The sequence below is a fragment of the Calonectris borealis genome, chromosome 6 (genome assembly GCF_964195595.1).
Source record: "Calonectris borealis chromosome 6, bCalBor7.hap1.2, whole genome shotgun sequence".
Taxonomy (NCBI): Eukaryota; Metazoa; Chordata; class Aves; order Procellariiformes; family Procellariidae; genus Calonectris; species Calonectris borealis.
Genome location: NC_134317.1, coordinates 10278243 through 10293623, shown reverse-complemented (window position 1 = coordinate 10293623; position 15381 = coordinate 10278243). Strand labels below are relative to the sequence as shown.

The following is a 15381-nucleotide window of genomic DNA, read 5'->3' as shown; positions in this document are numbered from 1 at the left end:
TGAGTCCCTCAGTCAATTTCACTATAATGTAACTTAATTTCTATATTGTTACTGCAGAGCTTGCAGGTGTAGACAGAACCCTTCAACTGTATGATGCTGTAGATCTCAGAGATAATTCTTTGAGAACGTGTTATTAATGAACAGACAGAACTATTTTAACATCTATTATTTATAAATATATAAACAAACCCAGAATCAAAGATTAGAACTCAACAAGCCAGGCATTGTGTACTTAGTATTGCTTACCCTTCAGAGCAGATTTTGCTTTTTCATTGCAACCCTGGAAGCATGAAACATTCAAATCCTAGTAACTAAATTAATTTACTTAAATATTTTGACATATCCGAAGTTCTTAGTATCTGATCAATGTTAATTAAAAGCCTTGAAAAGTCCATTAGGGCTAAAGTCAGCTGTTTCACAAAAAAGGGAAAAAAAGGCACCACTCCGTTCTGAATGGTGGACGCACTAGCAACAGAATGATCATACTGTTTTCCCCCCAAAATGATCTCATTTCTCTACGGGTAAAAAGAAAGTTCGCCAATGTTTTTCTGCAATACTTCAATGCGCATATCATAGTTTTAAATCTGACATTCTACTTCAAAAGACCTAAGGAATAACAGTCCATGTATTCATAATTGGTCCTGGGTTACATTTTAGATGTAAATTAAAAGTTGTTTTACTGTAATCACACGGGGCCCAGATTTCTGGATTCTGTGACATTTTGGTCTTTCCCTGCATTGACGGATGTACATTTTTGAAATACTATTGCCCACTACCGTTGTAGCCTTCTAAGAATAGTTATCTACTTCTACAATGGTAGAAATATGAAAATAAGACATATAATAGTTACTCTACTTTTGCCCAACTTGCGTATTCTTTTTTTACTTAGTCTCCATGTTTGTTCTGTTTGCAACGTGCATTCCATCCTCTTCCATTTCAGTCTTTTACATTTTTCCCTCAAAAACCCTTCTAGTATATTTATACGCCATTTCATTTTTTCCCCACCCCCTCAAACCTGTGGTAGTATCTTTGACTCTGCCTATCACTGTTGTGATAAACTAAGACTAAAAAGCAATTCACTTTTGTAAATTACAAGATACAACTGCAAAAATTCTCACTGCATCAAGGTTACGGAGCATTTTAAAAAACATTATCTGGGCTGATTGCTTCAATTTATGTAATCTGCTTTTCTTAATTTCTTTGCGTATTCATAAGAGACTACATTAGACATTACCAGATGGATAAATTCAGATTTAAAAAGAACAGGAAGGAAAACCAAACATTTCACTAGAATGTTACCATTTTATCACAGCATTGAAAGAAACAGCATTAAACATGTCCCAGATGTGGTGTAAGAGAATTTTTTTTTTTAATCTTGGACACTGTACCTGCTATACAGATACCATGACTGAAATTAATCACAAGCTCATACAGCCGTAATTATTAATAAGTATGTTCTGTTCTAAAGAAATCTTCCTATATTCTTCAGCATATTTGATGGACAAAGCAGAGTTCTGTAGCACTAAACACCCTAGCTATGATTCTTGTGAGCAAAATTTTTTTTTTATCTCACACTATAATCTGTCCTTGCATTTACTCCAACAATTTTCAGAGGTGTGCATAGAAAAAATGGTAAGTGCAAAGCAAATTTCTCTACAAAACCTGAAAGTATTTTTTCTTTCTTTCATAAAAAACTCTGTAGTATTGACTTAAGATAATTATATTCAACTATCTTCTTCCTTACAACAAGCATGGCAAAATTAGCTGGCCGTATTCTCCCTTTCTATCTTTAGTCTCCCTTCTAAAGAGTCTTCATGAACTGAAAGATAAAAGATGTTCCCAGAAACAAAATCATAAAGACCTCTAAAAATGTGAATAGAGCAGTTTAAATTGGAAGTAACTGTCAGAGGTCCTCTATTCCAATGCCACAAGCCATTTTAATGAATGTATGATTAACGAGAAAACTGCCGACTGTCTGATTTCTTGCTGATGTGTTTGAAGATTTTAGCTTTGTGGACATTCTTCGATTTCTGGTAACCAAATCCCCCACCTCCACCTCTTTTCTGTATTCTTCTGCCATGGTTGCTGTTCACATCTGGAATTTTATTGGTTAAAGAACTTAAAAAGGAATAATTGGAAATGCTGCTTTTTAGGTATTGTAAGAGTTATTAATGTGAGAAAAAAATAACAGCATTATACAAAAAGTTGAGCTGCATACCTACAGACAAAACTAGAACTTTGTGCCTGTGGTTCTAAATAACGCTTTTATTCCTCCAGTTGTCCAACTAAGTTGTCCAAAGTACTACTGCTTCAAATTCCACCCACTGGCAGGTTTGACAGTAATCTAGATATAGTCTTCTATTTCATGCTCTTGCCCCCCTATTTCAATATTCCATGATTATTAAACTTAAGCATGTACCTTTCAATGAAAATAATTCTGCATGGAGGAGGACAGTACTCTAGAACATGTATGCAATATTCCAGTATCTGCTATCCTGCAGCAACTGAAGCACGTACGTGCACTAAAACATAGATGTTTGTAAGCAAATACTAAAACTGCAAAAATTGCAATTTAACATTTTCTTTGATAAACCATTGTTGGAGCACAATGCATTTATGTGATTAAGAGCAAAAATTAAAAAAAAAAAAATCAGAATTTGAAATGGCATAGGAACTTCACTAAGTTGCATTTAACATGTATAAAGCAGAAATTCAGCTTTGAAACACTGCAGTAAAAGGATACTGAGGTCAACAAACGGAGGAACTTTAAAACCAAATGAAAGGCTGACTTTGGGAAGATCCAAGTTATTGACATTATAGATCTGCTTCAGAGAATGGGAGTCATAAGCTCTAATGTAAGCTTTGTATGCTTCCTGGGCTGACTTGTGAAGGAAATAGTTCTTCTCAATCAGTTTCTCCAGCTGGTGAGGGGAAGAAAAAACAAAACCAAATGGCATTTCCAATTATAGCTGTAACAAGTGTATAAATTATATTCAAGCAAATTGTTTAGTGTGTGAGTTGCAGTGACACTCACTATTCACTTCAGCAAAATTGCCTTGTGACGGTAGAGTGCACATACATATATCAGAGTGCTTTTATAACCAAATAGAGGGACAAAAAATCCTGAAGCTGAATTACAGTACGAAGCCTCAGCAATATGAAAATTTACAGAAATATTAAATTGGGTTGTCCCAAACAAGTTAATCAAGAAGGAGTATACAACTGCAGCCACACCATAAAACTATGTGTACTGAGAATTAGCGGACAGTGATAGTATACTTTTAAGTCAGACATCTATACTGTACCATACCATGTAATTCTATACGTAGTATTATCTATTACAGTGCAAATGCATTGTAAAGTAAGCAGTATTAATTCTAAGACAAAAATGCAGATGCACTAGTGTAGACTGACACATTTTATTTGTTGCAGGCTAAGTTCCCAATACTCTTTAGAACCAAGTGTCTCATTTGATGTTTAACATACATTAATTCAGCATACTAAAAATAAGTTGCATAAGACATCATTACTTCCTAATTATTCTTAACTAGGTACCTCTTTCTGTAAGGACTGTCTTCACTGCTTCTTGTACTTGCTATTTCAAATTTAAGTTACTGCAAAGAAGCTTTACAGAGCTCTTATCAAAAGAATGATTCACAGAACCAAACAACAATAGAAATTCACATCTATAGAACTATCTATGCTATTTTATTCAACTTTGTGCTCCATGGCTATTTTTGTAGCACTGGAGCACAAAACAGGTTTAGCTGATGCTGGGCTTTATTAACACCAGCTAGTTAAAAATACATCTGGAGTATATACTAACATTTCTAAGTGTTCGTACTGGATCTCTTTCTGCACACTGAAGTCTAAGTAAATCATCTTATAAGACATATGTTACTCGCAATTAATCTGAACATACATAACTACTCAATAAAAGCTACCAAAACCCTGTTTGCTATGCTAGACAAGAACATTCTGTTCAAAAGTTGCAAGCAGGTTTACATCACTGTGGTTTTGTGATGTAATGCGAAAAAATAATTCTTACAACTAAATTCGTGCCATATAACGATGACAATTTAGTACTAGATATTAAAATTCATCTTTAATTTCTGAACATTTTATCGCTTTACTGTCATTAAGGGACAATATGGCAGGATTTACTGCACAGTACTCATCTACAGGAACTTTTCCAAACAAGCATATGTATTTTTAAACTGTAGTCATTACAGACTAACATTCTCCATGTAAATTATTGTACAGATATTCAGAGTAGCTGTAGTATGAAGTAATTTCATACCTGAGACTGGATGTCTGAAATTTTTGACCAAGAAAATTCAAATTCACTTAGTGGAACCTTAAAAAAAAAAAGAAATAAAATATAAAAATTATTCATACTGTGTAAATAGTGAATGTGTTTAAGATCTAAAACAAATAGAAAGAGACCTGCTACATAACAGAGATTTTTTTTAATACCACAGCTGTATCTGTAAAATGCCTTTATATCAATATGCCAGTATTATCACTTCCTTTAAGCTAGAGTAATAAGATGCTCAATATGACATTTTACCACTTCAGCTTTTGCTTTAGAAGCTATACCACTTCAGTTACAAGTGGCAAAACTCTGTAGTGTAAACAAACCCATAAGGAGAGCAACCAAGAAACTATCTGCAGTTCTAGCATGTTAAAATGATTACATTTAGAAGGCAGCTAGCTTCTTTTGGAATTGAACAAAATGCAATTGACTCTTTGAATAGAAAAAATAAAAACGGCACAAGCAACATCCGGGTTTTAGTTTCCTCTGGATGGTCAAACTCCCAGTAGCCTTCCACAGAGAGGTCATAGGAAATTGATTTATTTTTTAATAACACAGGTTGCACAGTTGCAAAGCAACTATAAATACACTTAATATTTACCTTTGTGCTACTGACTTTAAAGTCAGATGATCAGTTAAATATTTTCTAAGCAACAGAATGTTTTTTGCTTAAAAAATTGAAGTGTTTGATTAATCAATACAGCTTTTGCCTTTAAAAAACTGCTGCATAGTAAAAATAAAAAATAAAAAAAAAAATCTAGACATAAGTTTACCCTAGCTTGCTTCAGGTAACGAAGAAAGCCCAGTTCTTCTGGTCGTAAAATGAGCAGAGCATGTCCTCTACCATTTATGCCTCTGGCAGTTCTACCAACACGATGAATATATTCCTTTTGGAAAGAATAAGAAACAGCAAGTCCAATCAGTCTTTCAAACATGTAATAATCAAACAGTTGCACAAAAAAACTTAACATTAATATAGCGTAACGCATCATCCATTATATTTTAAGACTTTTTCTTAGCACTGACACATGGATGAGGCAAACCAAGTGCTGAGGATGCAAAGCATAATTAGGCTGAGACAGAACCCCTGACTAAAAGTATTTTACCTTTTACTGAAGAAAAAAGTCTTAACCTGCTTTAACTGAAAATTAAACTTTGCTTTTGGTATATTTGCTCTGTGTATTTGTCAAAACTTCTGAGTTTTTTGAGTTTCGCTTGTTTACACTGGACATTTACTTATATAAAATACTGACTTTTAAATAAAAATCAAATTTCCACTGGAAAAGCTGTTAGGAGACTCAGGGATGCATATATAAACTCATACTCCTCCTGAGAAGTGTTTTGTTGTTTAGCTGATTAGATTTTAAATTAATTTAACAGCACAAAGAATAATGTTTTAAAAAGCAACTCTTAAAAAGGTAATGAAGGTCTCAGCTAGGTGCAGCATCTCCTAGGAGCTGGTGAAGGGAAGTGGAAGAAATCAGCGGCTAGATATGAACATGGCTGAATCCTGACCTCTGTCAAGCAGCAGTTTCAGCTTTTCTCTGCAACTACATTTGTAGCTAGGATTTGATTTGTTGCTGCGAAGTTTCTCTATTTCCTTAACTTACTTTTGGATCATCTGGAGGGTCATACTGGACAATCCAGTCAACTTCAGGAATATCCAATCCTCTGGCAGCTACATCGGTGCACAACAGTATTCCAGATTCTGCATTACAGAACTGGAAAAATGTCGTAGTACGTTTGGTTTGTTTCTGCTTGCCCTAAAAGGAAACAAACACATTAAGGATGAAATATCAACTAAAAAAAAAAAAAAAAGCATCTGCCAACTTGTAAGCTTAAATCTAATTTCCCATTTCACATATCATATCGCTGCCGAAATATAAAATAATTTGAGGGATCTTTCCATACTATGGACTTGTACAGACCAAGCAGGACTATTTCACAGTGAAGAAACAATGCTACCACAGTAAACAGCACAGGGCTACACGAAATGGTATCTCTCAGAGGTTCCACTGTAACTTCCAAAGCATTAAAAATTTGGTTGCATAAGCATTCCTTTCAGGAGGGCTGCATAAATGCCTGAAGTTCAGAAAAAGGACATTTGCAAGTCTAGCAACATGTTAAGGTACGTTACAGGTTTTTAAAAAAAAAAAAAAAACAAAAATAAACTTGTAACAGTTCTATCAAAGGATAGGAAAAAAATCCCCAAAAGAACAAAATAAAAAAGGACATTTGTGGTCAGTTATAACTATTTCATAAACTTTCAGTAATTCTTTCTCCTGAACTATGCATTTTGTGGTTTTGATAAAAATTTAAAATACTGCTAAGAATTGGCATACTAAAACCAAACATTACCCTAGCCTTAGAAAAAGCACCCAACACTCCAGGGAGCAGAGTGTTTGGATTCCTCTGACAATGGCTTTGCTCCACAAATTGAGTTTTAGTGCTTATGAAAGGCAACCCCTTGGAAGAAAACAGAAAGTTTTCTACACACAGAGCATAAATTAGTATCAGTGTTCAATCCTGGTTTGGAAAATAGCAAGATTAACAACGTTGAAGTGTTAATGAAGTTGTTATTACATCGCCTTTGCTTTCTCTCCTTCCTCTACAGACTAAGCAAGATCATCATCATTTTTGTGAGCAGGGTATCTGTTTATTAGAAACTGGACTGAAATAAACAAAGCAAATGCAAGGTCAGTAACAACTTACAGGTACTATCAGATTAATTAATCAATGAATAAAATACTTACATGAATGGCCAAAACAGGCAGATCAATGTAATTGAGTAATTCATAGTGGTACTTCACTGACATACATGAAGAAAAAAATACCATTAGTTTCTTCTTCCGGTTCTTCCTGAGGAATGTGAAGAGCAAAAGGAATCTTTTTTCAGATGGACACACGACATACCCCTAGAAATTTTTAAAATATTGTTAAATAAAGTAGTATGGAACAAACTTTTGTTTCAGCAATACAATTAAATCAGGGAAGTGTTATGTTGTGAAACAAATATGCCAAATAGTTAATTCTTCCAGGTATATTGGGCCAAACCATTCGATTTATTGTCTGTCACTCACCTTGGTATACGAAACTCCTAAAGATGATGAACTTGGCAAGAAACTTCTTATACTAACTTGAAATGTGAAGAAGTAATTTTTAATTAATTCTCCAAACTAATGTAAGCTCAGTGAAAAGTAATTAGTTTATACAATAAAAATTCATTTCAAGAATTCTGAATTACTGACATTAGGCATGAAAAAACTGCATAGGGTTCTTAACATTTTTTATGATTTCAAGAATTTTATTTTACAGAATTCTTGCTACTGATTTACTCTTTTAAGGTAATACATAGCTACTGGTAATTTTACAACAACACTCATCATGTCAACTGCACAAACACAGAAACTGCTGTGCAACTCCATTTAGCTATTATCTGAAGCAGCAACAATGAAATATATCTGAAGTATATGTATCTTTAGTCAGTAACATGGAAAATACAGTAAGAAAGACAACTAGAGCTTAGGTATGTAATATAGATAGGAATAGACAAGTGTAAGTAACTATATTACTATTTCATGAGGTTTTATATCATCTGTCTTACAAACATTAACTAGATGCATATAACTTACTATAGTTAGCAGACTGAAAAAAGCCCTTTAGGCAACTGATAGTTTTTTGCCCACTAGGATGGTAAACATCCTTTAAGACAGTGTTGTACAACCCAGTTAAAAACACATAGGACTTGGTATGTTGACAGATCATACCCCTTTTAATAACATTTGTGGTTTACCTGTTCAAGACCATCTACTGTTGCCGTCTCCTTGTTATCATCAACACCAACATATAGCGGCTCTTTCTTCAGGGAGATCTTTGCCAGATCTTCAACCTTTCTGGTTTGTGTAGCAGAGAAAAGCATCGTCTGTCTGCGCTCTGAAAAAATACTTATTTAGAAAGACAGCCTCATTTTTTAAAGGAGAATTCAAATAGCAAGTCCGCAAAATCTCTAGCTGCAAACTTCCCTGAGCAAGTCTACTTTTTTCAATTAAATTCTAATTGACATACTGCTACTGACAAAGACAGGTATAGTTGTATTATGGATCATACAGGACGTTTACTTAGGCTGCCCCCGCCCCCAAAATCCTAACAACTATCAAAACACAATATTCTTTCTGAAAATGTTAATAATTATTTGCACCCTAATTTAGACACAAAACAATGATTTAAATAAAGACCGACCTTGTAATTCTAACTATAAACTGATTTCATTCCCATGAATATTAAAATTTTTGTTTAAAAAAAAAAGAAAGAAAAAGAGAATCATGCTAAAGATTGTGCAAGAAAAAATTTACCAAAACTGACGCGCATTGTTACTATTTGTCTTGCAAAATCAGTCTAGAACATGCACATTTGTGCGTGCTATTTAGTCACATGGCAGTATGTCTGTACTGAGCCTCAGTGACTTCAATGGTCTTAAAGCAGGTGTAGGAAATCTCCTGCCTGCCTGTCATCTCTCAGCTCAAATATACATCCTGATCCTGTAACATTTTCTTGTTACAGGAGTACATGGAAAATGCAGACTTAGCCTGTTCCACTTCACAACTGCAAGAACAGTAGCAATTGTTCTTGCTGAACAACTGGTGCCACCATTTTTGAATTTTTTTTTTCTATTCTGAAGTGTCTGTTTTAAAATATAATTTCCTTCCTAAAGAACAAAAACAAATTAAACTCATGCAAAGAAAAAATTTCTTTTATCTATCATTTTCCACTTCATGAAGAACATGTCATTTTCCCACTCTTCCTTCCCTTCCCATTTTTAGCACTGTTCATTAACATTCTTCACAGCATGTGAAGAATCCAAATTTTAATATTTAACATGTGGAACCTCAAAATATTTATCACTGATTTTTTATAAACTTTCTTATATATTTCCATGGAGGTTTTTTTTCTGCATTTTGAAAGTTAAAGGGAGAACCTTGTTGACTCTGAGAATGTGTTTAATACATCAATTACAAGGAATAACTAAATGAAAAATTAGGAAAAGAAAATTTTAAGGTGAATACTTAAACTTCCTTATGATACTGTTCTTGGAGGTATGAAGAAAATTCAAACTGCAAGTCAGAAGACCTTTTTCCTTATATTTAAGCCGTATTAGGAAATAATGAATTGTAGGAAATAAACGGGCAGAGGAAGATGAATGAGAGAATGTGGATATTAAACTAAAAGGATCTTATATGAACAGAATTATATCCCTAAAGTGCATATGAAAACTCTGTCCTTCAGATAAATGACGTTAAATAAAGTAATATATACTAGCTGTGAGAAAAAAAGGACAGAGTAAGACACTCACTCTGAAGTGCATTTACAGAACTATAAAAATTAATGACTTCTCATATAATAATTGAGTCATAAAGAAGACATAATGTTAGTCAAGTGATTTCCAGGAAAGACAGATTTTTTTTTTTTCTTACTTGGTAGAAGTTTTATGATCTGTTTCATTTCTTCTTCAAATCCAACCTCCAAGATACGATCCGCCTCATCAATTACCAAACACTGCAAGTTCTTATACATGAAACCTGGAGTGTTCTAGAAGATTAAAAAATTCAGAGCCAGACAGCGACAGAAGTTCTTTAAGTTTTAATAATGCAGATTAGACATCAATATTTTATTTACCTGCATATGATCCAGCAGTCTTCCTGGTGTTGCTACAATGACGTTGATTCCATTCCCGAGTTTCTGTGCTTCTGCTGATCTGTTACTGCCCCCCATTATCAGACCATAGGTGTGAACATGATGATTCATAAGTTCTTTAAGAACTCCGTAGGTCTGCATAGCAAGCTCTCGAGTAGGAGAAAGAATAATAACACCTGTTCCTGAAAACATCAATCAGACAAGAATAAGTTACAACCCATCCAATCCCTCTCCTAGCCACGTCCCTAAATGGCTGCACCACAGTAAAATTCAACTGTGAAACGAAGAGCCTTACCATTTCTAGGCATGAATTTTAGCTTGTAGATGAGTTCTACTGCAGGAATAAGGAATGCAAGTGTTTTGCCACTGCCTGTTTTTGCAGCTGCTAAAATATCCCTGTATGGAGCAAAGTTAGAAAAAGAAGTATTTAATTGATTGTACAGAGAAAAGAACAATCCTATTTTGAACAACATTGACAACGTAAAAACATAACATGACTTAAAGGAAACCAGTAGAGTTGATATTAAGAGCTTGGTGGCAGGTGCAGTTCACAGCAGTTGGTCACTATGTCTCTAGTGACAGTGTGAGACAGTGTCTTTGAGACACACTGACAACAAGACTAGTGAAAAGAGACTTCCCTGCTTTCAAAGCCAAAGCAGTTTCCATGAGATTACCCTAAGTATTTGTTCACACGCAATACAGATATACTTTGTTAACTTGTGTTAATGTCTATAAACAAAATATAGGAAATATATGAGAACATCTTTAAACAAAGCAGTTTAGCTGCAAAAAGTCACATTTCATGTATTTAGCTTGCTAGCAAAATTTACACAACATTTGGGGTCAATACAGGGATTAAAAAAACATATTTCTTACCTGCCTTCCAGAAGCGGCTTAATACTTTTATGCTGAATTTCGGTCATGTGTGTAAAACCCATGTCATTTATGCCTTTCAATGTATTCTCACTGACAACACCAGCCAGGGAAGTAAAAGAATTGTCTTCAAAAGCACCTGAAGTGAGAGGGGGAAATAAAAAAATATTCAAACTTATTTCTTCAATTCCATCTGCCCTCTGAGATTACCCAGTTAAAATTGACCTAGATGAAAAAAATCAAAGCAAAGGACTTTTTCTTATTCCTTTCTACCATAAAATCTTAAGACATGGACAAAATACTCTGTATTAATGTGTTCCTAAGAATACTAGGCAGAGCTGTTAAAAATGAACATGAATGCACTGCTTCTCCTGCCAAATTTGTGCGTCATACACCTCCATCTTGCTCTTCATTAACTTTTTCCTCTACAGTTAAACATATATGTGTATATATGTTTTAAAACAGATTTTCACTAGTAATTTTAAGACTAATAGGAGCGCGTATATAATGCAAATTTCAAAGAACAATAACTGAGTAATAGCTGTGGAGTTGCCAGTGTCATGTCACTATATTCAAACACCTGACTTATACAGCTAATCTGAAAACTGCAACTTGCTCTGGAAGAAAGCGTTAGACCTTGGCTTTTTGCAGACGTATGAAAAAGAGGACACAAGATACCTGTTACACCCAGTGGTAAACTGGGCACTTCTTCCTCCTCCCCTTCCTCTTCTTCCACTTCCTTCTCTCCAGAATCCTGCTTATCTTCATCTTCTACCTCCACAGATCCATCTTCTTTAGTTTTTGCTTTTTTAGTTTCTGTATCTAGAGCGTTATTTTACAGGAGACAAGTCAGTTAGAGATACGAAGGACATGTTCATCATTAAACGTCGTTCCACAGAGTGAATTTCTTTAGTCTGTAAACCACTTACAAATGTCACGCTTTTTTCATGGGGTGGAAGGGGGGCAGGAGAAAGGGAGGCAAGGTTCTATGGACATTTCCGAGGCAGAGAGCAAAAAATTCAGCAGTTCCTCGCACACAATCCACTTTGCACAATAAAACAGCGAAGCTTAAATGTATACTATATGAAATTTTCTGTGGAAACGTGGAACAAGTTACAAAATTCTTTCCCATCTGTAAAGCAGACAGCAAGTTTCCAACACGGTTTGTGCCTAGGTCATGTGAAATGTAATGCCTGTTCCGTTTTAAGTACCTGAATCTTCAGAGAACTGCATGAAAACACCTCTTTATTTGCATAACCACGAGAAGTGTCACAAAGATCAAACACATAAGTGAGAGAAGTTTCAAATATATATATGGAAATATAGATGTGTGTATATATATGTATAAAAATATACTAAAAACTAGTAATATTTGCAGGATGCAATTTTTTGGGGTAGTTTCCCGGTATACTTTAGTTTCATAATATACAAACGTTGCCAAAGGCTGGATGCATTGCTAAAAAGACGTACTGGCTGATATTCAAGCACAGAAAGCATCCATCTATCAAAGCTCTACTTTGAAAGGCAGTATCTATATCGGCATAATAAACAAGCAAAACATCCAAACTTAATGTTACAAAGCATAATCCTATGCAGCAATTAAATTGGTTGCTACCGGTTTAGTACATACTAGAGTTCAAATGTTACAGCTAGAATAAGGAAACAGGTAATACTGAAGACCTCCGGGGCTTTAAAACGTACACCAGACCAACGCACGGCGCTTCTCGCAGTCCCTCTCCGACAGGACGAAACGAAAGCAGCCGCTTTCTGGGGTCTCCGAGAACAGCTCAGCCCCCAGAGACCAGCTGTGTTCGTTAAGATAACGTACCACCCTCCGCATTAGCCGCCGCTTTCCTCTTCTTCTTCTTCCTCTTCTTCTCCTCCCCGCCGCGGGGGCCGGCAGCCTCCGCAGCCTCCGCGCCCTCCGTGGCCGCTCCGGCCGCCGCCGCTTCCACCTCAGGGGCCGCCGCCGCTTCCTCCATCTCCTCCTCCACGGGGCCCTGCGATGCCGCCCCGCCGGGCGGAGCCACTGCACGGCGCGGAAAGAGAGGGGGAAAGTCAGCGACGGCTCCGCAAGCGCTCAGCCGCGGAGAGGCTCCACAGGGCCGCCCGCCCGGCCCCGGCCCCAGCCCCGGCCCCGGCCCCGCCGTACCTGCCCCCTCGGCCGCCCGCAGCTTCAGGTTGCGCTGCCGCAGCTTCAGGTTGCGCTTGTGGATCTTCCTGCGGAGCAGCCGCATGGGCAGGTTGCCCGCGGCCACCGACACCGACATCTCCACCGCCTCCCTCCACTCAGCCGGCCACACGTGGGGACGGCGCCGCGGCGCATCCGGGCCCCGCCGGAACCCCGCCTTCCCTGCCGCCCGCCAGGCCTGACGGGCGGCCCGCAGCGGCCTCCGGCGGCCCGGCGGAGACTGCGCCGCGCAGCCAGGCGGGACCCGCGCCTCGCCGGCGGGCAGCATCTGGGTCCCCCGCCCCTCCCGGGGGCGTCCGCGGGCACGGCTGGGAGATCGCGGCGTGCGTGCTGCTGTGGGCCGTCGTCCGCCCTGCCCGTCCCCTGGAGCTCAGCGAGCGAGGGCGGGAAAAGCCCCGTTTGACCCTGAGAAAGGGAATCCCCACCTCCGCCACAGACACCCCCTGCCCCACAGTACCCGTTTGCCCGGTGGTGTTGCTTCCACTCGTGGTTACAGATGTTTAACTCCAACGGGAGCAAGAACCGCTCCCGGGCATCCGCCTGTGCGGTTCCAAATTTAGCACCTCCAGGAGAGGTGGTTTTGAGGACTGGAGACGGCGCTGTGTGCCGCCAAACTGCAGACAGGAGCTGAAAGTGGTGATCCCCACCGGCTGTTAGCTCCGCTGGCATCCCCGGGAGGTGCAGCATGTGGCGGTGCAAACTTCATGCCAACTTCCAGCATGAAGCTGGTGAAGCTTTCAGGCTTGCAGAATCCCCAGCACCGACCCTGGGAATAAAGGACACAGCTGTGCCTTCAGTGAAGTCCTGCATCTTTGGTAGCCAACTGGTCCGCTGTCTGTTCCTCCTGATGGGTGCAAAGAACATAGAAATCCCCTGGAATTTCACTAGCCTGGCAGTGCTGGCGAGTGGGCCAAACCTGGGAGCCTGTCATTTCCAGGGCACGGTTTCTTGGAACTCTATTAGGTAGTGCTTTCCAGCCGGCCAGCTGGAGCTCCCAGCTGCTCCTCGATTCCAGTGATAGGCAGTATGACCTTTCCTTCTAGCGTCCTTCTGCTTTTTGGCTCTACATCCTCTTGCTAGGAGTGATTCGTGCAGGCTGAATAGCAGCACCCTTCAGATCCTTCTTGACCAGCAGATGGCACAAACAGTACAGGAATTTACAGCAGATTGCTTTGCTCTCTTAAACCAGTAACCACCGTGTTCTTAGAAATCTGAATTATTACAGACTGTGTAAGGTTCAGCCTGCAATACCTTGCTGTAATGCAGATTAAACTGCAAAACTATTATTATATTAATTTCAAAGTGTTTATTGCATATAACTTTTTTTTTAAAAAGCAACTGATGTTACAGATGAAACAAAAGTCATTTTTCACCTTCTGTAATTGCTGTCTTGCAGAGGTTATATGAACCACCAGGATGAGAATTAAGTTTTTTTGCCAGAACTTCAAAATATGAATGGCATGATCTTGTTCAGACTTTCACAGACTGGGTATCTCCATCAGCTGCGTTTTGAAAATAAACTGACCATCCTCAGCAAGAAAGGCTTTTGGTACAAAACTCCAGGGGAAGTCAGTTCAAAGCTGAATTTTAAGCAGGTAAAAAGTTCCTTACCCTAGCTCAGTGTAATTTAGATTCTGGACATATTTTCTTCCTGGCTATCTTATATTGTGTCTGCAGAATATATTTTTAAGTAGATACGGGTTTGCTCTTCCTAGTCTGTACTGATTTATACGTATGTGACGAGGTTTACTGTTTGGACCCAGATTTAACCCAGGCAGTGCTCCTTTCTGTAATATGGTCATTGTGCAGATAGAGTGAATTAAAAATCTGTGCAGGAGGGAGCTGACATTAATACTTACATTGAGGGAGGAGAAAATTATGTCTTTCGGGCATGGCATGGTCCACATGTTCCTATCTTAACCAATACTGCCAGGATCATCGCTATTTTGCTTTCACCCACGTCATCACACCCCCAGCTCTGCCAAGAATTAGGACGTGGAAAACCTGTCAGGTAAAACCCTAAATAAAGAACTCACCTCAGTGTCCATGTTGAGTCCCAGCTGACTTGGCAAGTCTTCGTGAAATTGCATTAGTGTGGCACGAGGCCCAAATTGATAAACTGTCCTGAGAAGGTATGTTAGATCCCACTGAGCAGAATATATTGGCTATGTCAACTGACTATTATCAGCGTGGCGCACAAGAAAAACTTTGTGCATTTGCAGATAAATTATGATCTTGCATCTGTGTAAACAGATGTCATGGCATTATGTATAGGAATTCAGAAATTACAGATTTCATTAGGTGGCAAAGT

At 38.2% G+C, this 15381-nt stretch overlaps 1 protein-coding gene across 1 annotated transcript; it reads right to left on the bottom strand.

The window, feature by feature from the left end:
• Nucleotides 1-1282: 1282 nt before the first annotated feature.
• Nucleotides 1283-13211, bottom strand: DDX18 (DEAD-box helicase 18). Its single transcript, XM_075152781.1, has 14 exons — nucleotides 13032-13211; nucleotides 12708-12908; nucleotides 11558-11701; nucleotides 10883-11018; nucleotides 10302-10402; nucleotides 9989-10188; nucleotides 9787-9901; nucleotides 8109-8248; nucleotides 7069-7230; nucleotides 5926-6078; nucleotides 5089-5202; nucleotides 4301-4357; nucleotides 2744-2921; nucleotides 1283-2095 (listed from the first exon to the last, which is right to left on the bottom strand). The coding sequence occupies exons 1-14, from the start codon at nucleotides 13147-13149 to the stop codon at nucleotides 1953-1955; spliced, it is 1962 nt and encodes a 653-aa protein (XP_075008882.1). The 5' UTR covers nucleotides 13150-13211; the 3' UTR covers nucleotides 1283-1952.
• Between the last annotated feature and the right edge of the window lie 2170 nt (nucleotides 13212-15381).